We start from the raw sequence: 25,636 nt of genomic DNA on the forward strand, positions 1-25,636 counted from the left end.
CAGAGTGACCTAATCATGACTGCTTGAGGTGCTTAAGCCTGATAATCCAGCTAATATCTCTTTATGACACACACACACACACACACACACTTTAATAGATACAGACATATTTGTAATCCCACTTATTTCTCTCTCCCTCTCGCTCTCTCTCTCACTAACACACACACACACACACACACACACACACACACACACACACACACACACACACACACACACACACACACACACACACACACACACACACACACACACACACACACACACACACACACACACACACACACACACACACACACACACACACACACACACACACACACACACACACACACACACACACACACACACACACACACACACACACACACCTTTGCACACACAACCCTTGCCTTATCGTGTATCCATAATGGAGAGGGTGAATGAGAAACTCTCCCAGAAGAGAGGGAAGAGGAAAAAGCAGCCCCTAATTAAATGATAAAACTAAGTCTCAAATGGGGGGAGGACAGAGACACACAGATGCATATTTCTGTGACAAAAGCTTGCTGCTGAGAAGATGAGAGAGAACAAGAGAGAGAGAGAGAGAGAGAGAGAGAGAAAGAGAGAGAGAGAGAACAGAAGGCTAGGAGGAAAGTGGAAGCATGCAGAATGATAAGAAGTGTTTCACCTTCTCAGTGAAAGTGGGTCTTGAACTCTTAATGTCATTGCTTGCAATGAGAGGCAAATACACTTGCAATTACAAATACACAAATACTTGCATTTTGAAGCAAAGACATTTACAGCATAGACACTAACTGGTAAAATCATAGTTGTGAGTTTGAATGGAGGGTTTTGCTGGGTGTTAGATGAATAACTGTGCTGCTCATAAAGCCTGCGATTTCCTGGGCTTTTCGCTTTATTATTATTTGTTGCTGCAGTTGCTCAGTCTTGCTCCACAGGAAAGTTATTTGTCTGAACAAATAGGATTGGCAGAGCAATCCCTCCAGCCGAACTGCGTTAACAGTTTATCGCTTGGGACCACGTGAGGAAATGTATGCCTGTGTGTGTATGAAACTGAGTGCTTGTGTCCATGAGTGTGTGCATGTGTTTGTGTGTGTGTGTGTGTGTGTATGTGTGTGAATGAGAGAGAGATAGAGAGAAAGAGAAAGAAAGAGGGAGACGGAGAGACTCACTGAGAGGATGACTGAGTGGAAATGTGTGTGTATGTCTGCACATATACGTGGTATAGATATGTGTGTGTGTGTGTGTGTGTGAATGGCTCTGTTGGTGCATGCACACAGAGAAAAATCAATGGGTGAGTCCTTCAGAGTCTCTGGGTGATGCATCACTCTGTCTGCTTTAGCATTTAGATGGAGTGGATGAATGAACCTCCCCTCAGAGAATAGACAGGAAGGGAGAGAGAGAGAGAGAGAGAGAGAGAGAGAGAGAGAGAGAGAGAGAGATGGTGGAAGGGAGGGAGGGATGAGTGGAAAGTGCTCTTAGAGAGCAAGATATTGAGGGAAATGAGGAGAGAAGAGGAAGAACATGGATGGGAAACGGAGAGGGTTGTGATTAGTGTTCAAAGCATCATGCACAGCTTGTTATTTATTTACTTTTCTGAAGAGCACTATATAGATACACACAGGAGGTCGGTGATGGCAATACTTGGATTTCCCGCCCTACACCACAAAGACAGACCGGACATGTCCCATTTACCACATTTGGCCACTGTGTATGTGCACTTGTGCACTTAGCTAAGTATGTAGGTGTGTCTTATTCCTCTTATGAGACCCAGCCCAGATCGCTTGCTGTGTGTAGACCATCTTCCCACTCCACTCCACACCCTGCATACTGCTAGTTATATAATCCATATAATCAGTTGCACTTAGCCAAGTGTGGAGGAAAAGTGTTTCTTATTCGTCTTGCTCAGAGCTGTCGCATTATATTCAGTTATGCAATAGATACCTTCATCTAGTGCAAAGGAGAAGGTAGTGACACATTGTAGCAAATTAGATTGCGGGAAGATTATAGTTATGTTCACATCAATGGATGTGTGTTCATAGAGCCCATCAATCAGCTGTAGCCTAGTGTAAAAGCTGTCTTGTAAGCCAAGAGCTCGCTAGGCTAAGCAAGGTTCCCATAAGGATTCTCTGTCCAAAGGCAATTTTGTGCCTCAACTGAATATACCATAGCATAGACCATAGAATAAACCACTCACACAACCACTGTGGTTTGCATATCAGTCAGCAGGCCCCTCCATTTCAAAGCAGGCAGCCCAGTTTAGCTAAAGCGTGGGCCAGATACAATGTAGAGACAGTCAAAAGTTTAGCTTGTGAAAACTGGGCCATGCTTGTCTGGTTCATGTTAGACAGATATTATCATTTAATAGCAGAAACTCCATGCAGTCTGATTCATGCATTCAGGTTTAGGAGGGAAACTTCAGGTGCAGGAGGGAAACTGTCCCAGCTCCTTGTGGAATCAGAATCAGACACTGGGCTGGGCCGTTCCAATCATCCAGTAGCATACATGCATCTGTTGAATTTCTTCATTTCATGCAAGTGAAATGATCATCTCTATGTTCCTGGGAAGGACCCCATAACTGACTTTTAAGCAGGGACATGAGTTTTCTTTTCACCTCTCCTCTGACAGATGTAGCTGTTGAGGGTGTGAAAAATAAGCCATTATAATTAGGCTAGAAGACAGTAATAGCCAGTCCCAGGGACCAGGAGGGAGAAAAAGAAAGAGGGAGATAAAATATGGATTCTGAATCTATTCAGGTAAGCTGCTGAGACAGCGGGTTTGGGTCTGGGTCTGCACACGGCCCACACTCGGCTGCTGCCGCCGCTCCCACCTCGTAATTGCGACCGAAATTAGCACTTCCCTTCCCAGCTGCCAGCAGGGACGCCTGGGGGGATAGAGGACGAGAGGACGAGAGGAAGAGAGAGAAGAGGGGATGAAAATCCCTAATTAGAATTTTGGGAGTAGGGTGCAGAGAAGGGGGAAAAAACACTGGGCATGTCTCCAACATTCTAAAATCGGAGGCTGCTCAGGGAGGTCCGTTGCTTCCAGTCGGATCAGTGTGGAGAGATGAGGAGAGAGAGAGAATAAAAAGAGTTAATGCAACAAAAAAACATCTTAGCCTCATAGAAATGCTGAGCATTCCTCCACCGAGTTGCCTTCAGAATGATTTCTCCCCCCCCTCAAAGAAAATGGTTTGAAAGTGGTCTGAAAGTGGCTTACTGTAGATTTCTCTCGATCCATGTCTTACACCCACCCCCCACACACATACACACACACATAAGCAGTGACCAGGTCTTCTCGTGTTTACCAGACGATGGGATGGGGCCTGAGCACTGTTCACAGACTCACACTATTCATTTGGTTGGCTCAGTTCACACCCAGCATGCCGTGGGACTGATTTACATGCTGCAACTCAACAAGTTCACACAGGATGCACTCACTTCACACGACTTCCGTGATTCAGTTCATGCTGTGCTCACTGGTGCACTCATCTTCGCCTGCAAACCTCTCTTCCCTCGTTAGAGGAATTTAATTTGTCTTGTTGGCAGCCGACACAGATCTAACCACCAAAAATAGAGCAAAGGCTCATCTCAACTGGCCCAACAGATTGGAGAATGGAGGAAAGCATGTAGTTGGTACACACTCTCACAGACACACACACACAGACACCATGCATAACATTCTGTGCCTCAAGAGAATACAGTTATAAACACAAGTCCCCACTTACTCAAGAGCTGAGAATGTGTCAAGGACCTACCCAGAGCAAACTGTGTTTCAGCATAGTTTGCATGTGTGTGTATCCAAGAGTGTATTTGCAGACTGACTAGTTCACAAATCTGATTTATTTAAACCTAAAAGTTGCTTTCAGTGCTTGTTGATTCCTGATTTTCCTTACCTCCAGGCCTGGACTTTGAAGAGATGCGAGTGTGGATGAGACTCTGTGCATGTGGGTGTGTGTGTTTAATTAGCTCATTTCTCTCTCTGTTCTCAGCTCTGATAGTCCATGAGGGTCCATCTGTGTTCCGTATTTTTAACCGCTGGCAGGCGGTCAACCAACAGTGGAAGGTACTCAACTACGACAAGATGAAGGACACGGACGAGCACCAGAAAGCAGGGGCCAGCCTGCGGACCTTATCCTTCCCTGGCCCCCGCGGTTCTGGGCCAGTTCCGCCCAATGGTCACCCCGGCTCGGCCGAGGGCTCCCCGTCCCTCTCCTCCCTTATGGCTGCCACGGAGACGCCCACAGCGGTGCCCCTGGACAGCAACGACGGGGGGTTGGCGGCAGTCGAGCCCGAGGTGCAGGACTCGTCAGAGCCAAGCGGAGGCAGCACCAATCACTGTGCGTACAGCATCCTGCAGCGGCTCAGCCTACAGCTCCGGACGCCGCCGCCCCGAGAGCAACCAGGCAGCAACCGCGAGCTGGTCATGAGAGTGACCACAGTCTGAGGAGCGCAGCCGAGGCCTTAACCCAACATGCCACTTCTCCCCCACAGAGGACCCACCCCGCCCGTCTCAACTCCTTGTCTTTTATATGAAGGGATCAGTTTTACATGAATGCAGAAAAACAGAATAAAAAAATTAAATAACTTGACTGCTGTTTTCCCAGGTTTGAAAAATGCTTGGGACACCTTGGGTATCTTGGTAAGGTGTGTAGTTGGGGGAAAGGGGGTGATTGAGCCTGAAAAGGGTGTTTTTTGATTTTTTATAATAGGCCTGGAACTATTGGAGTGTGGTCAGGTGATGTGTGAGAAGGAATTTTGTACATTCCAGATGTGATGTGAGGTTGAATAGCACACATCTGTAGAGAAACCTGAGATAGAAACATCTCTGCGCTCATCCTGCCAGTGACTGCTGTTGCCACAGCGACTCCTGCAGGCCAAAGATTCATGCTCGGTCTGTCCATCAGCAGCTCAAGCACAAAACTACAGGACAATCCAGGTACAACAAACACACACACACACCAACATGTCAGAGGTCCTGTCTTTATCTGTTAAACCCAGTACTGCTCAGGGTGCCAAGTGAAGGGTTCAAATGAGTTTCTGAAGCGACAAATTCATGCACACAATTTCAGGCATGTAGCCCTCCCAGCAACCTACTGAACTAATAACTAAACAGGCTCCCTGAAAAATAATCTATCTTTAATGGCACATGTATTGTTCGTTGTCTTTAATGGTTGATTTGTACTTGAATGAAAAAAAAAAAGTATATATCCTTGTGTAGGCCAAAGACATTCTTGTGACCTTGATTGTTGCAGCTGGTTGTTGTGGGTTGTTGCAGGGGGATCATGAGTGGTGGCCTTTAGAATGTTTTCTTTTTCAGGCCGAGTTGCCATCAAAGTAACAAAACGTGATATCACACTCCTGTCGGGCCAAAAGCACAGAATCGGGACTCACATCTGGGACTTCTTTTGGTTTTCTTCTTTTGTAATATATGTGTATAAATGTAAAAAAATGCTACATTAAATTGGGTTCATGATACAACGGTGTAGCACTGAATTACCTGATCTGTTCTGAAATCCAGAAGTGATAGATGAAGACTTCTTGTCTGGCAGAAACTCTCCACAAGTTGGGCTGTAGGACTAGCTTCTGAGGTTGCATGGCATACCCCTCCCTTCATCCTAAACATCGACCAATGAAGGCCCAGTTCAGTAACAGCATTTATTTTAACTTATTTTAACCTCAAACAATGTTGCATTTTGTGACCATACAATCCAGAAGAATTGCCTAAAAGCATATGATAAACTATTTAATTCTACCATATTAACAATAAAGTTGGCACAAAGTCATAAGTGTTAGATCAGTGCCTCCACATCCACTGGAGTCGAAAGTCACTGGACCGGCATGTTCCAGTGGTTGCTGAACTGAAAGAACTGACCCAAACTGACTAGGGAGATCCATGTCAAATCAAGATTAGAATCATATTTGTTTATTTTTTCCCAAGTGGGAAAACATTCATTCCCCCAAAATATTTTTTACAAAAACCTTTTTCAGAAAACAATTTACAAACGAATCAGACTCGAGGCATGTTGGAGCAAACAATGCTGGGGAGCCAGGGGTCGGCAGGTCAAAGGTGAAGGGTCACACTTCTGGGCTTGACTGCCACAGCACTAGAGGAGAAGCTACTGCCAGAGATCATGGCAATCCATCTTACATCAATGCGCTCTGTACACCAAACTCAATTAACCCATACTAAATACATCTGAGAAATAAATGTCTACCATACACACACACACCCACACACCCACGTGCACACGTGCACACATGCTCACACAGACCCCTAAACAGGCTACTACAGATCCTAAACAAAAGGCTAATTCTTTTATCATACTTTGATTCCCCCTGGTATCATGTCCAACTTTACAGCAGGCACATCACATGTTGAGCTCTTGTTTAGGGCCGCTGTGTAGGTTTCCATTTTGGGGGAGGAATAAAAGAAGAGCTCGTGCATGTCCTCACAACCTTCAGTAATCTCCTCCACTTGTGTAGCACACGCATAAAACAAACAACACACTAGAAATATCAACATATTCTATTTCAAACATTCTAACTAGTCACTCCTGAAGGATCATGGTTTTCTTCCTATAACTAGGGGGTGACGGAGAAAGAGAGAGGTGTTTAGAGTCCAGAAACAGATGTTCTACCAGAACAAAACACATGGTGGGAGAGCGTAAGCTCCCCAAGACCTAGTAAGAACATTTTCTCTCCATAAGAAAGACAACAGGCCGCCAAGAGGTGAAGCTGATAGTTAATGGAATGACAGTTATGTCATGTGATGTGACCAACCCATGTGCGTGTGGGCAGGAGTAATTCTGACATGTGTGGATGAATGAGATAGAGCTGCTTGTCCAAGAAGGTTGTGATAAACCTGGAAGGCACAAGTGTATACATGAATGATGCATTTACATTTCTACCCCCTGTGAGCTAGGGGGTGGTAGAGTGCAAGAGAACAACGAGAGAAGCACCAAGTGAAGATCCAGTAGAAGAGGTTTACATGTGGCCACATAGCTAAGGAGAACAAACGAGAAGGGAAACATAGATGACAGTCGTCCCTATTGGAGCACTGAGGAAGGGAATGTTAGGTAAATTCTATTGAGTGGTTTCTGGGGTACTCCGTTAGTGTGTATGTGGGGTATCTGAGCTGTGGTGAGGCAGGTCCAGGGGCAAAGGGGGCAGGTTCTAGTGGCAGTCTGGGAGGGTGTGGGGTTGGGTGGGTAGATAAGGTCCGCTCCAGCTTACTCCAGTTCCACCAGAAGGTCGCCCTCACCAACAGTCTCTCCAGCTTTACAGTGGACACTCTTCACCTGTTCAACACACACAGTCACCAAAAAGGTGAGGTGAGCAAGTCAGTGGACTGGTAGAGTGGCAAGTGCATTTCACTGGCAAGAGTGGTCATATGTACTGACCTTGGCTGTCTTTGCTGCGGTCATGCTGTTTTGCATCTTCATGGCTTCAATGACACAGATCTCCTGGCCTTCAGCCACCTGTATGACACACACATTAATCCTGTTCAACACACGACTTAACACATTTTTCAAACTCTGCATCATCATGTTCTCTCCGCCTTTTTACCATTTCCCAAACCTAGTTCTAGAACCCCTCCTCCTCCCATCCTGGCCAACACAGTTATACCGCAGGTTTGCTGCACATCTCCCTTACAGGTACCAGTAGATACCTCCAGCATTCACTGCACATAACCTCGGATGAGTCTGCTAGCTCCCATTCATCAGTGAGGGGTTCCATTAAACAAGCTGGCTTTATAAAAATATGTATGAGTATGAATGGATTCAGTCTGAGCCTGAGCAGAGTTATGGGCGCATCAATGGCCCTTCAGGAGATTAATGTGTGTTAATTAGGAGGAAGCCGCTCCATATCCGCATGATATCCTGATCAAAAGGCGCTAAAAGCCTGACTTACTGGAAACACAGAGTGAGAGACAGAAAGAGAGATAGAATCTGAAGAAGAATGAGAGAGTGAGAGGCAAGCAGACATAAGCTGAGGAAGAAGGTGGAAAGAGAGAGAGAAGGAAGTGAGGCAAGCAGATTAAAAGCATAAGGGGGAGAGTGAGAAAGAGAGAGAGATGGACAGAGCATCCTGGAGAAGGACTAGAGCGCAGACGTGGCAGTGTTGGCTGGAGCCAGCCGTCTGGTGTATAATGCATGAGGCATTAGTGCTCTGGCCTGGGCCATGACATCACCCGCCATCAGCTGACAACCATGACAAGTGTGTGTGTGTGTCTGTGTGTGTGTGTGTGTGTGTGTGTGTGTGCAGGGCATGAAATTGGCACCCGCCCACACGCCAAATGCGGGTAACTTTTGTGATTGGCGGGTGAAACTGTCAATCTACCTGCCACATTGGCGGGTAGCCAATAAGACAACACAACACTGAGCAAGGAGATGCACTGTCGGGATTGCCGTAGGAAATGTACTCTTTACTCCGCTACATTTTCAATTGCCTTTCGTTACGAGAACAAGTTTATTATTGGAGAAAGTATCTCAAGGGAGAAAAGAGCACCTCTCCCCCGGTACACAACGGCGTGGGAGAAAAGAAACAGGGCTTCAGAAAGCATTGCTACGTTTCCCCGCGATTATAATAGTGATGGCTGGCCTATGTAGCCTACTACACAGAAGTAGATGTTCTATAACGTTATAGCTAACAACTCAGTTAACGCAATGACGTCCTGCCAGTTGCTGCATCTTCTGGTGAGGCTGCCAGAGTGCCAACGAGACTAGAGGTATGGCATGACACGGAAACTTCCACATACCGTATATTAATTTCTGGCCAGCATCGTTCAACAATCACATTGGACAAGGAAAGTAGGCCTACAACTTAATTTACAAGCAAAGCAAATGCACTGGAAATCGAGCATACAAGTTAGAAAAAGCCTAGCATTCATTTATGTAGCCTCAATGTTGCAGGACATGACATGAGACGGTCGGCTGAGAAAACAGATAGCCTGCTCTGTCGCTCTACCCGAGTGGATTATAGCCTAAATATAGGTCTACCCATAATATAGCCATTGTTTTTAGGTTACATTGTCTGTATGGTGAAGTTATAACCAGACTTCTAGCAATGCAAAGCAGAAGAATCAGCTGCAATGTATTGGAAGACTGCTTTTCAATCCATAGCCACGTAATGTTTATTCTGGCTATGACAAAGTATATTAAATAAAATATATATTTGAATTGGGCTTTTAAAATATGTTTGACTATATGATTAGCCTACAGAGGAGGAGAAAAGCAAATAGGCATAAAGGATACTTTTGTATCCCTTTAAAGGTCCATCAAAAATATAAAAATGTAGGCCTACAAAAAAGTAACTTGTTAGGCCTACTTGAGTAATTTATTAACAAAGTACTTTTTTACTTTTACTTGAATACTGTAATGTGTATTCTGTACAAGTTCAAGAACCATTCTTATGCATTTTCTGAGTCGTTCACCTTTATTTTGGGCACAAAATAATTTTGGCTGGTAAAAAACCACTGTGGCAGGTGGATTTCAAAATTCACCTGCCACAGTGGCTGGTGGCCAAAAAAGTTAACTTCAGGCCCTGTGTGTGTGTGTGTGTGTGTCAGCTTCACTCATCACATATCCCACACATCATACCATACAGCAAGCATAGGCATTGACTGGAAGAACATAGATATGAATGTATTTAAAAAGTTGTTGTCTGAGTGGTGACACGCAAGTGGGTCAATCTGTCTGATATGGCTTGGTTAGTGAGTGCGTGTCTGTTATGAGTGTCTGTTATGAGTGTCTGGTGTGTGTGTGTGTGTGTGTGTGTGTGTGTGTGTGTGTGTGTGTGTGTTACCGTGTCTCCAGGCTTGACGGACACTGCCACCACGGTCCCAGGCATGGGTGAGCGTAGGATGCTGCTGGTGTCTTCTGGAACCTTCTCAGGCATGTGCTTGCTGAGTGTTGCTGCCAGCTTACTTAACACACGCAGCTTAAACTGCAGGGGTGAGAGGGGCAGGGTTCAGGGTTCAGTCAATAAAGTCAGCTTAAAACTGCAGTGGAGAGGGTGTACTGTCAACTGAGATGTGGAAGTCCAACATACACACACATACACATCTTGGCAGTTAACCCAAGACAGACAGACAGACGCCGCATTAACTTTTAAAGCTATGTTCACACACACATACCACCTTAGTTATCAGCATCACACAAGCTCACCACCAGCTCATACAAACACACACACACACACACACACACACACACACACACACACACACACACACACACACACACACACACACACACACACACACACACACACACACACACACACACACACACACACACACACACACACACACACACACACACACACACACACACACACACACACACACACACACACACACACACACACACACACACACACACACACACACACACACACACACACACACACACACACACATCCTCATCACCTTAAGAACTTGGTAAAGAGCACAGCATTCTAGAAAACCCCAGAGATCCACCATGTCCATTAGACAGGGAGAGGGAAAGAGAGAGAGAGAGAGAGAGAGAGAGAGAGAGAGACTTCTCCCCTCACTATAAACCCACAGGCCTCTGCATACCCTAAGAAACTTCTCATGCTCACATACAATGCATCTTTATATTCATGTCTACTAAGGCTACACACAAGCAAACATTTCAGCTTCATCTTTACTAGACTCTGGATTAAGATTCTTTACACTCTGCTTTTTGTTCCACTATTTGCCTGTTTCTATGTGTATGTTTGTTTCATCTGTCTGCAATATGTGAAGTGTTGAGTAACACTATCCTAAGTAGTATGCCGAGACAGCAGCCTCTTCAATGGAGTTTAATGCACTAAGCCTTAGCAATGATGCACCCCTATTCTGCAATGTTACGTGGATCGGATAACAAAGACGACCTTGGTTGACTATTTGGAAAGGGGTGCAGACTTGGTCTTTACCCCCAACGGACAGGAGAGGGCAGTAAAGGGCAGCTTCTTAAATCTCCCAGAAAGCCAACTTCACCTGCACACTGTAACTGCAGCAGCTGGAGGAGATCTCTGAAATGGAAAAATCCAATCAAGTGCACAATATAGCAATATAGCTTTTTGTTGATTCTTCTCCAGCCAGTTTAATGGCTTTATACTCAATTATCAGCAGCTAATGGCAAAATAAAGGAGGCACGGAGGAAAAGGAGAAATGAGCAAAAACAAAAATACTGCTTTTTTATGGACACAAACTTCAGATCTAGAGGGAGAAAAAAAACTAAACAGAAATCCATCATGCCTTTTTGTTTTTGTTCCCTCTCCGCCTCATGTTAAGCCAGTGGGGGGTCCCTGTCCTTGACAAAGCCCTGTCCAGAATCGCCACCTTGAGAGATCACAGTGCCTCTCCCTACGGTGGCCTGTAGGGTAAATTTAGCACCAGGGGAAACAGGAAAAAGTCAGTAGGGACAAAAGAGTGAAGTGAGGCACAGGCCGTTAATCATGGATGTGGGGCAGCCCAGCGGACGTTTGGGAAGGAAAAGGGCATTCTTTCTAAGAATCTCTCCCTGGAGTGCTGGCATCATCCTGGTTACATCAGGTCACACAACTAGGGCAGAGGGGTCACAACCTCCCAACAGGCCAGGTGTAGGGGACAACAAGGTCTCTCTCACACACACACACAGAGACACACACACAGAGACTGTAAAGTCATTATGCCCTCACACACAGTTTAAAGTGCATAGCTTCTAACAAATCTGATGTTACTGCACATTTCTGTTCTACTACTTTATTTGTAGGCACCAATATTAAACAGGAACCTTGAACCCAAATACATTTTACAGTACATCCTGAGACCATTGGGAGGACTGTTGAGAAAACCTAGAAATCTCTTGCATCTTATGTTTGATCATTCAAGATTTTCCAGTGCAGCGTCAATGTTCTTACAGTGTGGGGTAAGAGTAAGCCAAATACATCCCACTTCAGTAACCTCACCACACACGCCAAGCAGAGGACTAGAGGAGCTCACACTGCAAACTACTCAGCTGGCAAAAACTGCAGCATTTGGTCTACTCAGAGCCGGACAGTAACGGAGTACATTTACGTGAGTACAGTACTTGAGTACAATTCTGAGGGATCTGTACTTTACTCGAGTATCATTTTTGGGGAGTACTCATGACTTTACTCAAGTACATTTGAGAGGCAAATATTGTACTCTTTACTCCACTACATTTCTATCCATAACTGTGAGTACCAGTTACTTCTTCTAAAAAAAAAGGAAAAAAGAAAACCCTCAATTTGTTGTTTCCCTCTCAAACGTGATTGGATTGTGCAGGCGCCACTGATTGGGACAGCCTATCAGCAATCACCTTCAGCTTTCCGCCAAAGTCAACTCCATGGTCAGATTTAGATAAGAGACGAAACCATGGACAAAACAATGGATGAAGACGCAGCAGGTCCATCCCGGGAATGTGCCAACCTGTGGCCCCACCTCGCCAGACTATTTCAATTTTCTGAACAAGTTAATGATAGTTTTCGCTTCAAGTGTTTCCATTACAAAATAGTATTTTGTATTTTAAATACATATTTTAAATACGTGTATTAGAAATTTTGCCCATCCCTGGCAACATGGTAAAAAGATGAAAATGACTTGATTTTACTTTCAATTCCTTTTACATTCTCCAAGGTACAAACATTAACATTTTTCATAACTCCATGTAGGATGTTTCTGTACATAAATGTAAGCACTGTGGCAGTAGTAATGCAATATTTTAAAAATGTAGGCTACTCTTGTACTCTTGATACTCAAATACTTTTAAAAACAAGTACTTCAGTACTTTTACTTAAGTAGGCATCTGACTGTTGTACTTGTACTTGTACTTGAGTAAAATTGAGCAAAGGGTATCTGTACTTTTACTCAAGTAATAAAGCTGTGTACTCTGTCCGCCTCTGGGTCTACTGCGTTGTGTGGACCGTTACGGTCACTGCTGGTCACTGCCCCAAAGTTCCAATATTTCAGCCATCTACCACCTTAATACCAGTGGTGGGTAGAGTAATGAAAATCTATACTCAAGTAAAAGTACAATTACTCCCTTCAAAAATGACTTGAGTAAAAGTAAAAAAAAGTATTTTACTCAAGTAAAATGGCCCTTTAAAGGTACAAAGTGTCCTTTATGCCTGTTTGCTTTTCTCTTCCTCTGTAGGCTAATCATATAGGCAACCATATTTTTACAGCCCGAATTCAAATATTTTATTTAATATACTTTAATATTATTTGGCACACTAATGTAGGCTATCTTGTTATAGCCAGAATACGCATTAAGTGGCTACGGATTGAAAAGCAGTCACTTCCAATCCATTGCCAGCTGATTCTTCTGCTTTGCGTTGCTAGAAGTCTGATTATAACTTCACCATACAAACAATGTAACCTAAAAACAATGGCTATATTATGGGTATTGCATTCTGAAGCCCTGTTTCTTTTCTCCCACGCCGTTGTGCACCGATGGAGTGGTGCGCTTTTCTCCCTCAAGATACTTAGGTCTACTGCTACGATAATAAACTTGTACTCATAACGAAAGGCAATTGAAAATGTAGCGGAGTAAAGAGTAGATTAATGTCTCAAAAATCTACTTGAGTAAGAGTAGAAGTACAGTTTCGAAAAAGGAATATGGAAAGTTGCCGTTCCTCAAAAGAAATACTTTTTTACTCATGTGCGTTACTTGTAACACGTTACTACCCACCCCTACTTAATACGCCCTACTAAACACTCTACAGTGGGCCGCAGGACCCTGTGAGTGCATCTCTTGGACCCAGAGAGACGGAGTTTAACGTGCATGACTCCTGGCCTGTGCCTGTGCTGTGCGTCAGGAGAGGCCTTTCCAGAGGGGGCCAGAGGGGTGGTCAAGAAGCTGTCAGCACCCTGCAGGGGCTTCAGCACAAACAGCAGGTCAACAGGACACAGATGGATGAGAGTGAGCACGCAAGCCTCTCCACTCCTGCCCTGATACCCCCCCCAAACACACATGCACGTACGCAAGCACGCGCACGCGCACGCGCACACACACACACACACACACACACACACACACACACACACACACACACACACACACACACACACACACACACACACACACACACACACACACACACACACACACACACACACACACACACACACACACACACACACACACACACACACACACACACACACACACACACACACACACACACACACACACACACACACACACACACACACACACACACACACACACACACACACACACACACACACACACACACACACACACACACACAGGTGAATGTGCGGAAAAGTCACCACACCAATACTTTAAAACCCTGAGAGCTGAGAGCGAGCCTACTGGGGATGAGTGTGTGGGTGGGAGTGTGAGGCTCGGGAGGAGAGGTTTGTGAGACGAGGGGGGTCTTTGATCAGCATCCACCCTGCAGGGCTAGAGCGTGGCCTCTGCTAAACACATCACTTCCTGTTTCCTGCTTCATGGTTATCCTGTGCTGTCTGTTTGTATAAAAGGATGAGAGAAAAGAGTAGAGGGGCTGTACAGTATTTATGGGACAGTAGTGTTGCACGGTGCACCCATACTACAAAAGAATCGCCATACCCTGAAATTAACAATGTCACAATACCTCATTTTATTAGTATTGATATGGCTGTGTTATTTTGAAGAAACATGTGTGTGCACAAGGCATGCTTCTAGTGCCTCCCCTAGCCTGTGTCTCTTTTCTCCTCACACAAACATAGCTGTCGTGTCATAAACAGCAAGACATGGCTGCTGGTTTAAGTGATGCTGTGGCTGCACAGCAGCAACACATAATAATAGTCTAATATCAAGTTGATTTGCTCACATACATCTTTTTACAAGTTTGTGTTACTGCTAATCTACCTAGGTTGTGGAATTTAGGTCATTTAGCCTTAGTGTAGGGTTTAATATCAGCAATAGGCTATGCAATCTTGGCAAACTTTTACATCTGGAGAGAGAAGAAATGAACATTGCAAGACACTCATCTCTTCTATGATCCCAGAAAGTATTCAAATGACTAAATATATTTAGCTACTAGTAATTATGCAGATTATAAAATACTAAACATTATTAACAAAATATATACACTTATATATGAATTCCAAAATATATGAAATGGAAACATGACATAAGCCATCATTTTCAGTGTGTGTTTATGTGTATGTGTGTGTGTGTGTGTGTGTGTGTGTGTGTGTGTGGAGGGTCAAGCAGAATCTAGGATGGCCACTGGTGTGAATGATCACACTATATTCATCACTGATGACAAGGTGGTGGGGGCCCCCAAATCAAATTAGTCAAAAATCTAAAAAGTAGCTAAATCGCAATTCTCGAATTGGTATCGATAACCAAACAATAATTTTGGTATCGTGACAACACTATGGAACAGTAGAAAATGGCTGTCTGCAAGGTTGTTAACCTATGGCACATCATATACTGTGTGTGTGTGTGTTCAAACAGCTCTTAAACAGGGCAGCAAAAAGCATGTTAAGAAACAGGATACATGGACCACCGCTAAACACAATACAGCATCCATCACACGGCATGGGGTACGTGGATCCACTCACACAAATACCCTACCCCACACACACACACACACACACACACACACACACACACACACACACACACACACACACACACACACACACACACACACACACACACACACACACACACACACACACACACACACACACACACACACACACACACACACACACACACACACACACACACACAAAGACATGGCAGCTGGAGGCTAGCTAGATTGTGAAACAGGTTTTCCTGTTCACATGTATGAGCAGTAGAGAAGTGGCTGCACATGAGCAGGAGCAGTGGTGAGGCCATGAGCAGCGGGAGACTCACCGTGGTGCCCAGATACTGCAGACTGATGTCCCCAGCAGCACTACGAGAGAGGCACTGAGGAGGAGAAGGAGACAGGAGTGAGCTAGTGGAGCAGATGGCCATTTTCAACTGCATTATGATAGTGCAGAACTGCATACCTGTAAGGTCCTGTGCGTGCCGTTCACTGTGACGTTCAGGAGGACTGAGGCGAGATTCCAGTCTCCACACACCTCTAACTTCTTACCATCCACCTCCACCTGCAAATAAAACACACACCAGCTCGGTTAGGACACGGTCATCCACAGTACTGCCCAGTGTAGGGGCGCTTTGGAGAAGTGCTAATCAGAGAGAGAGAGAGAGAGAGAGAGAGAGAGAGAGAGAGAGAGAGAGAGAGAGAGAGAGAGAGAGAGAGAGAGAGAGAGAGAGAGAGAGAGAGAGAGACACAAAGTGAGTAAAAAAAACAAAAAAAAAACACTTGTAACCCATTTGTGTCGAGGGACCACAGGTGTCCAAACACCCAGGCAGTTACGACAGACAGACAGATGTGTATACTGACAGAAAGAAATGAGTGCGAGAGGGAAAGGTGGAGGAAGGGGGGGGGGGGGGGGGGGCTGAAACTTCAACTGAAACTGAAAAATTAAAGGGTCTTTGGGGTTATGATTATTTTACCACACACACATACACACAGATTTCAGCATTCTGTGGCCAAACAGGCAGCAGTAGGATGTTGTGGTGTGTGTGTGTGTGTGTTTGTATGTAAGCAATGTACTGCAATTTTAATTGGGGAGTACAGAACCACAGTTGTTAAATATGTGTGTGTGTGTGTGTGTGTGGACACTCACCGTGTAAGTGGACCCTGAGCGAGACACACCGAGCATGTGCGGGGCCTTGTCCAACTCCACACAAAGCTCCCAACTCCTCCGCTCCTGTTGGGTGTTGGACACCCTGAAACAACACACACACACAAAATTAGAAACATTCAGCTAACTTAGGACAACAGGACATCCATCCAAACAGGAAGCCTTCTTGGATTAAGCCATTTATAAACACACACACACACACACACACACACAAATTAGCAGATAAAACACACAAGTACCTCAGTGTCACATGATAGATCAAACTACCATGTCATGGGTGTTCAATTTTAAATAAACTCTAAAGTGACATCTGACTACGGTGACTAAATAAAGCTACATGTTAAGTCACTTCTCCTGAACTCTTCTGATGGCATCATGAGCCAGAGTGTCAACAACATTACGTGTAGACAACAGAGATTTAGTTAGCCATTTAGTTCACATGATACCTCCTGGTAAATGGAGCCATTACATGATATTTTTGCCCCTAACACCTCACCCCAAAGCAGGGGGGGGGGCAATTGTAGGAAAAGGGGAGGAATAGCGGAGTGTTTGGACAGATGGCGGATGATCTTGAGGCGCTGAGTGAAAGCTACTGCACTGAGGATCTTTCACACAGGAGAATCCTCAGAGTCTCATCTCACACTCTCACACACACACACACACACACACACACACCACAAGGAACTCATCCTCTGCTCACATAACACCCAGTACACGAGGGAAATTCAAACAAGGCTTTTCAAAATGATGAGTCGGAGGAATGCAACTCACTAAAGAGGAAGCAATGGAAAGGGAGGGAGAGAACACCACAGAGAGGCAGAGAACAAGAGCAAGTGACCAAAATACTGCCTGAGTAGGAACAGGACAAGGGGATGGGCAGACTCTCTGAAATCCCATTCAATCCTAAATCCTTCAGCCGTTCTCACAAAGGTCCAATCCAGGAGCATTAACAGCAGTGCGTGGCTTCCATTGAATACGAGATACTCTCGTTTTACAAGGTCAAAAGGAAATTCTAAAATGTTGTTATAGATGCAGGCTCACTGATCCACTTGTCCAGTGGGTGTCAGTAAAGGATCAAAGCATCTGCCTCCTACTGACGACAGGCAAGAGGGAACACCACACAAGAATAAAGTGCAGAAGAAACAGTAGGAGAAACGGACAAATGAGTCCAGTCACACAAACACACCCACAGCACAGCTGCCATAACAAACAAGGATGTTTACAGAGGGACTGAAAGAGAGACAAGCAATCCCTTAGTGCTGCTGTGGTAACTCAAAATGGTAGTCAGGCCTTGGGTACTGGATATCTGGTTGCTAATGTGTTAATAAAAATGCACCAATTACTTTTTGCCAACATGACGCTCCTGCAAACCTTTTGAAACTTTTGGATTGTTCTTGAGTTATGGTTATGGTTACGGTTACGCTTTTGTCCAAAGCGACATACAAATACAAAACAATATAATACTTAAATCTAACAGGGAACAAAGTAAGATATTGGTCAGACTATAATAAGGAGAATAGCAATAATAAACAACAATGTCAATTCAATCAATAGCCTAATCAAATAAACAATGAAAATGGGGGGAAATAGCAATAATAAACAATAATGTCCATTCAATCAACAATAATATAATAACAATAACAAGGTAAGACTACATTAAGGAGAATATCGATAATAAACAACAATGTCAAATAAATCAACAGCCTAATGAAAATAAAACATTACTATACAAACCATAACGCATAAGAAGCGCTTAATGAACTAAGTGCATGTTGATCAGATTTGTCTTTAGACCCCTCTTAATAGGCTGACACCAGACATAATTTCACTGCATTTCTTACTTCCAGTAACTATATGCATGTGACAATAAACTTCCTTGTATCCTTGTATCCTTGTAAAACCCTTTCAAGAGAGTTCCATTATCAGCATCATAGTTGGCCCCACAAGACTTCCTTTTTAACATTCCATATGTTATCTTAATGCAGAGGAAGTAGATTGGGAACCAAATAGAATGTTCAAGCATTGTTTTTGTTTTTATTGTTGAAAGGGTCTATAGGCCAAAGTGAGAGATTTAGATTTGATTCTGGCTACTATAGAGAGCCAGTGGAGAGTAACTAGAAGAGGAGTTACATGTGTCCTCTTTGGCTGACTGACGACGTGCTGCAGCATTCTGAATCAGCTGTAACGTTCTTACAACACAAGCAGGTAAGCCAGCTAATAGTGAATTACAATAGTCCAGCTTAGAGATAAGTATAACTATAAGTATATATACTCTTTTGATCCTGTGAGGGAAATTTGGTCTCTGCATTTATCCCAATCCGTGAATTAGTGAAACACAGTCAGCACACAGTGAACACACAGTGAGGTGAAGCACACACTAATCCTGACGCAGTGAGCTGCCTGCTACAACAGCGGCACTTGGGGAGCAGTGAGGGGTTAGGTGCCTTGCTCAAGGGCACTTCAGCCGTTCCTACTGGTTGGGGTTCGAACCGGCAACCCTCCGGTTACAAGCCTGAAGCCCTAACCAGTAGGCCACGCCTGCCCCAGATGACCATGGCCAAGAAGTTGTGTGGAATCTTGTGTCAGATAAGGTCTGATCTTCCTAATGTCGTAAAGGGTGAACCGACATGCAATTGAAGCTACATGCTCAGATAAGTTAAGTCGGTCATCAATTACAACATCACGTGCTGATCTAGTTGGGGTCAGTATTTGTAGCTGCATCCATGGCTCACCTGAGATGTCCTAGGAACTTCTGTGAGCGGATCTGCGCAGCCACGAAGAGCGCGGCGGCTGTGGCCAGGAGCTCTCGCCGCTCGGGGGCAGTCAGCAGGTGACCTTTGAACCCCTCAGGGTACACATCTGGCAGGAATGCGGTGCTGATGTCGCCGGAGATGAAGCGCGGGTGAACGATGATCTCCCGCAGGAGTGGAATGTTATGGGTCACACCTGGAAAAAAAAAACAGACAGAATGCCAGAAAAAGAAAGTTGAGTGCAGTAAAAACAACAGAAGAGATGCAGAAAGTGTGATAAGAAGAAAGATATGACTAGCCATCCCAAGAAATGTCAAAATCCCCTATATTTGGGGTCTTAACCACAGGTGGTCTTCTTAAAAGAGGGCTAGAGCAATAGCACATAGCGAAATATTCTGTTATCTCAAAACGGAATCCCTGAGAAATATATAGCACATTGCGATGTAACATCAGCTTATGCCCATGCTTTTAACATAAAATGTTGTGCCACTGTATCTGAGACTGAATTGACTTCATATTCGCAACCTGCAGCATAACCGTTGACTTTCCAGAAACTAGCTATTGCTTCGCTTACCATATCATAACTTTGCTACCTTCACGGCTGCTTTACATTCTTTTCAGGCTCTTGGGGAAAGTTCTACTGAAAGATGTGGTCATTCAACATTTCCTTTTGCTTCAGAATGACATGATTACTTACGTTTATAGTTTAGTGACAACTAAAGTAACAGAAACAAAAATGCAAAACGAGCTGGAAAGACCACTGCCCTTTATGATATGATTATTTTTTTGTGAGAACCAAGTGTGAATGGATGTGCATTGTTGTGAGAATCCTTGAGCATACCTCTGATGACATAATTATCCAGAGCATTCTCCATTTTCTTCAAGGCCTCTTCTCGTGTTTTTCCATAGGTCACAAGCTGAGGAGAGGATGGGAGACATTGAGAACATGCGCCGCACATGTAACAAAATACCAAACTCTCCATTACCACATGGCTTTTAACAATGAAAACTGAGACACAAGCAAACCTTTGAGATCATGGGGTCATAGTAGATGCTGATGTCACTTCCTTCTTGGATTCCACTGTCAACACGAACCTGTACAGAAGAACAGGAGAACTCTGATTCAGAACTCTGAATTCCAAATACTGGTACCATCCTGGAGGACACATCTTGGAGGGTGCATGAGTTCTGCAAACCATCCACCATTCATAATATTGGGCTGAAAGCTGAACATATTTTGATTATGAAATGAGGGTTAGGTGCATGTGATGTGTCCAGGTTGAACAACTACCCTGAATATGAGCAGTTGTCCTCCAGCACCAGACCAGTACTGCACAGATGAGCCTCTCAGTGTGCCATGTTTTTTTTTTCTAGTATGTATGTTTCTAGATTTCTCCCTGGAGCTCTCTAATGCTGACACAAAAGCATTTTTATTTATTGAAAAAAAAACTGCACGCACACCATAAACTGTGCTTGCCTTTCTGAAACTCAGAATATGAAAAGAAGGATCAAATAATGTGCCGGATTAAAAGTATACCGCTTGCCAAACAATTACACAGGATTGCTATGTTATTACTATCGAATGCTCTCATTGTGTGTGGTTTGGACATATAAAGCTGGAGCTTTTGTGTGTGTGTGTGTGTGTGTGTGTATGGCTGATAGAGCTGCCTGTGGATTTAGTGGGAATCGAGTAAGTGACTGTACTTCCTCTACAGAACCACAATGTCGTCACCATCACTTATGGCTGTCAGAGACACACACATAGACAGACATATGTACAAACACATAAACACACACACTCAATGACTTGAAGCTGTAGTGCACGTATACAGATCCACATACTATCATAATTTGGCCAATACTGACCAATGAGGGTGCACAGATTCTGATGCAACTATATGTGTGTGTGTGTGTGTGTAGGAAGAACACGTGAAGAAGACTCACATTGGGCAGGTTCACAGGCTCCTGATATTGAGAGAGTCGCCCAATAGAGGGCAGCCCAAATGACTTGTATGGGTCCTGAGGAGGGACAAAAGACAGGAAACATTAATCCACATATAAAAGCCCACAGGAAACAGAGGTCAGGGCAACCTTGCTGCCCCTGGCACTCACCTAATTACTCCCCCAGGTTAACGAGGGACCCCATCCCGTCTCTTTTCACCCCAATTCCTCTATTCACCAACTCCTTCCTCTCTTCTCAACAGCTAGTAAAGACAAACGCCTTCATCTTCCCTGATATATTCAATAACATATGAATAGAGCTAAAATGTAGATGTTGGCCAGTGTACAATGACTGTTCACATGCACTTCAGTATCCTGGTTATGGTTGGGATTTTGAAGTATCATGGTTTTGTGTATGTAAACATCATATCCCGATTTCAGAACCCCGGATAAGGTCTCTGGTTATGCTAGCTGGAGTTCTCCTAAAGAAACTGTTCCATGTATACAGTATATTCCCAATATGATTGTAACCGGAGTAAGCCTCATAACTGGGATACCTAAGTCCCTGTAAACGCAGTCATTGAGTTCTGATATAGTATGTGTTATGAGTGTATGGTGGCTGTGTTAGACACCATAGCAGCTTACTGGGTGTGCATAAACCATGTATTTAAGTGTGTGAAGTAACTCAATCAATAACTCGATCAACTCAATAACTCAAAATGGTTCAAATACTGCTGGGTACATCCTCACAGACAGCAAACAAACATGTTATGTTCTGTATGTTTACCCAGTGTATTTCATTCAGTGCATATAATATATAGTGCTCAGTACCTCAGCATAGACTCTGCTCTCAATGGCCCAGCCGTTAATAGGGATGTCCTCCTGCTTGTGCTTCAGTGGGTAACCCTTAGCGACCCGGATCATCTGTTGTACCAGGTCCACACCCGTGATGCACTCTGTGATGGGGTGCTCAACCTAAGCAGGACGGGGAGAGAGACAGAGGTGTCAGCAGCAGCCAAACACACTGTGTCTACACACACCAACCAACAACTTGGACCACCTCTTTCTGTCTAGTGCATGCATTGATAAGGACTCCCTCCTACCCCTAAGCCAGCTTGCAACAGTGTCTAATAAAGGCATCTACAACTCATGGATGTAAATGTATACCACAACATATTTCTTTTTCCAGTATCCTCATACATACTTTACTGACCATTGCAGGCTCGTCAACACCCTAAATAGCTAGATCATAAATTTCATAAATTTCAAAAAACATCATTTCCTGAATTTCCCCTTGGGGATCAATAAAGTATTTATCTATCTATCTATCTATCTAACATGTAGTCAGTCTGCTCTGAAAGCTAGTCAGTCCTTTTTACCCCTCAGTCTCAGCTTGCTGTGTCAATGTTCTCAACTAGTTTAGCTGTCCAATAAGCCAGGCTGCGTTTGAAGACCTGCCCAGCCTCTTGCTACCGACCTCCACTGTGTTTACCTCCATAAACAGCACCCTGAGTAGTCTGCTCCTGTGGCAGGGTGGTTCCCGTGAGCGGAAGCCCCCGAAGCGTGCTGTCTGTGGGCCTGGCTTGCTCCCTCTCCCTCCTGCTGCACTCTGGGAGGTCTGTCCTAATGAGCCCCAGTGCTGGGCTCCTTTCATCTCTGCAGTTGACCGGCTCTTCTAGCCCAGCTGTCTCCTCTATTTTACTCCTCTCTCTCTCTCTCTCTCTCTCACCCATCCTGCCCACCTCTTTCTTTTCCTCCCTTCTTTCTTCTCATACTCTCGCTCTCTCTCGCTTATCCCTCTCTGTACCAGTGTCATCAAGGCTTTTCTAAGTGCCTGTTGAACGGCTGCCTCCGACTATGCCACAGCCTGTGTGTTGTCTGCCTGTCTCTCCTGCTTCATGTCTCTCTTGTCTGTTATGGCCTATGCAGATTACACGCCTTCTCGCTGTGGGTTGTCATAGTCTGTCAACACGGGAGTCATGGGAGATTCACCCAAAATTCTGACATGCTAGACTTTTGGTCGTGGAATCGTGGAACTTTGCAGACAATTAATCGCGAGTTGTTGAATGTCACATCACAAAACGTTTCCTCCCTCGGCGTCGTTCCCGACTTTTCATATTCAGGCACAACACTGGAAATTTGTCGGCTACGACAAAAACGTGGCAAATTCGGGCTGAAATCATGACATCTGCATAGGGCATTAGGTGTGTCTGTTGTTTCTGCAGGTCTCCAGTTATTTCTGTGCCCCATGTCTAGCACTTCTCCACTGTCCAACAAACTGTATGTCTGCTGCCACTGAAGTATTGACTATTCAGTTCAGATCTCACTGTCTCTTTTGTATGTCGATCCTGTTTTTCTATCCTATGAGCCATTAACCAGCATGAGCCTTTTCCATTTCAACTTATCACTGTGAGTGGCATAGCATATGCTACTCAACTCAACCAATAGGAGCACAAAGATTGGAACCACAGACGCATTGAGACAGACAATGATCATCTCTACCACCAACAGATAACTTTATGAAGCAACTATTGTAAACTGCAATACTGTATTGGAAGCTAAGGAGTGGCCTTTAACAAAGCTTGCCTTGATCATATGCTAAACCCTGTTATTACAACATCTCTCACCTGAAAGAGAAGCACACACTGTTCACTTTTTTGCTTTATTGCTCTGGAGATTTGGGATAAAAAGAATATGTTCATTGGATGATCTAGAGTTTCACACACCTGCAGGCGAGTGTTCATCTCGAGGAAGTAGAAGTTCTTCTTTGAGTCCACGAGGAACTCCACAGTGCCAGCTGAGGAGTACTTGACCGCCTTGGCTAGAGCCACGGCCTGTTCCCCCATGGCCCGCCGCGTCTCAGGGTCCAGAAATGTGCTGTCAAATAGATTTTAAAAAAGACTCAATGATATAGCATCTCTATGCTCTAGTATCTTTTTTAGGGTTAAAGACACAATGTTTGTAATGGTCCTGTACATGACATATGCTCCTGTACATTGTAATGTGGAGTAATTGTCTGAGATATTAGCCTTAGGGCTGTGATGTGGGTAAACAATTAAATTAAATTAAATTAAATTAATTAAAAATTAGATTTTATATTGAGGACTGACTGAAGGACTGCTTCGGTCATCTAAGTACAGCAATCCTTCAGTTTCAAATCTAGCACCAACTGAAATGGAGAGCAGGAAGGACAAAGGAAAGAGGAACAGGAGCAGGAGGAAGGGTATATGAGAGGGAGAGCAGGAGGAAGGGTATATGAGAGGGAGAGCAGGAGGAAGGGTATATGAGAGGGAGAGCAGGAGGAAGGGTATATGAGAGGAAGAGCAGGAGGAAGGGTATATGAGAGGGAGAGCAGGAGGAAGGGTATATGAGAGGGAGAGCAGGAGGAGGGGTATATGGGGGGGGAGAGCAGGAGAAATGGTATATGAGAGGGAGAGCAGGAGGAAGGGTATATGAGAGGGAGAGCAGGAGGAAGGGTATATGGGGGGGGGGGGCAGGAGGAAGGGTATATGAGAGGGAGAGCAGGAGGAAGGGTATATGGGGGGGGCAGAAGGAAGGGTATATGGGGGGGGGGGCAGGAGGAAGGGTATATGAGAGGGAGAGCAGGAGGAAGGGTATATGAGAGGGAGAGCAGGAGGAAGGGTATATGAAAGGGGGAGCAGGAAAAAGGGTATATGAGAGGGAGCAGGAGAAAGGGTATATGGGGGGGAGAGCAGGAGAATGCGAGAGGCTAAACAGAGTTTAGACCTGGGCGCCTCCTCCACCACCTTCTGGTTCCTCCTCTGGATGGAGCACTCTCTCTCATTCAGCCATAGTGCATTCCCCTGCTTATCCGCCAGAACCTGCCAATCAGCAGCCAAACAAAGACACATTAAATCATTATAACCAGTCAATCCTGACATATACAGTATGTACAGTGGCCAAAAGCTTTGCACAGAGTGGACATTCCCACTGGCTGTGTGGTGACACTAGTGGGAGTCTGGTATCTCACCTGGATCTCAATATGTCTTGGGTTATCAATAAACTTCTCAATGAGGAGACGGTCGTCCCCAAAGCTCGACGCAGCCTCCTGTGAGGAAAACCGAAAGCCTTCCCTGTGGGAGAGGAGATAAGATAGTGAGACAGACTGAAGACAAACAGGGTCAAAAACAGGACACGTACAAACATTCAACTGAACTGAGAAACATGACTAACAGTTTCAATGTCATTTTCATGAC

At 44.6% G+C, this 25,636-nt stretch overlaps 2 protein-coding genes across 2 annotated transcripts in view; one reads left to right on the forward strand and one right to left on the reverse strand.

The window, feature by feature from the left end:
* The window catches only part of marchf4a (membrane-associated ring finger (C3HC4) 4a), a 16,950-nt gene extending 12,453 nt beyond the window's left edge, over positions 1-4,497 (forward strand). Inside the window, exons 4-5 of the mRNA XM_076303733.1 lie at positions 3,992-4,164; positions 4,237-4,497. Of these exons, the coding sequence (XP_076159848.1) occupies positions 3,992-4,164; positions 4,237-4,446 (383 nt within the window). The 3' untranslated portion in view covers positions 4,447-4,497. The remainder of the gene's footprint in view (positions 1-3,991; positions 4,165-4,236) is intronic.
* Positions 4,498-5,898: 1,401 nt separating this feature from the next.
* Positions 5,899-25,636, reverse strand: part of pcca (propionyl-CoA carboxylase subunit alpha) — a 33,163-nt gene continuing 13,425 nt past the window's right edge. Inside the window, exons 10-23 of the mRNA XM_076303734.1 lie at positions 25,411-25,513; positions 25,167-25,261; positions 24,146-24,296; positions 22,251-22,394; positions 21,423-21,497; positions 20,505-20,573; positions 20,320-20,395; positions 19,461-19,674; positions 16,711-16,813; positions 16,027-16,125; positions 15,890-15,943; positions 9,807-9,947; positions 7,403-7,480; positions 5,899-7,300 (exon numbers count right to left, since the gene is read on the reverse strand). Of these exons, the coding sequence (XP_076159849.1) occupies positions 7,232-7,300; positions 7,403-7,480; positions 9,807-9,947; positions 15,890-15,943; positions 16,027-16,125; positions 16,711-16,813; positions 19,461-19,674; positions 20,320-20,395; positions 20,505-20,573; positions 21,423-21,497; positions 22,251-22,394; positions 24,146-24,296; positions 25,167-25,261; positions 25,411-25,513 (1,471 nt within the window). The 3' untranslated portion in view covers positions 5,899-7,231. The remainder of the gene's footprint in view (positions 7,301-7,402; positions 7,481-9,806; positions 9,948-15,889; positions 15,944-16,026; positions 16,126-16,710; positions 16,814-19,460; positions 19,675-20,319; positions 20,396-20,504; positions 20,574-21,422; positions 21,498-22,250; positions 22,395-24,145; positions 24,297-25,166; positions 25,262-25,410; positions 25,514-25,636) is intronic.

Source organism: Alosa pseudoharengus, unplaced genomic scaffold (assembly GCF_046254945.1).
Source record: "Alosa pseudoharengus isolate Yale_2024_CS ecotype anadromous, Long Island Sound unplaced genomic scaffold, YU_APseudo_1.1 YU_APseudo_1.1_scf_24, whole genome shotgun sequence".
Lineage (NCBI taxonomy): Eukaryota > Metazoa > Chordata > Actinopteri > Clupeiformes > Clupeidae > Alosa > Alosa pseudoharengus.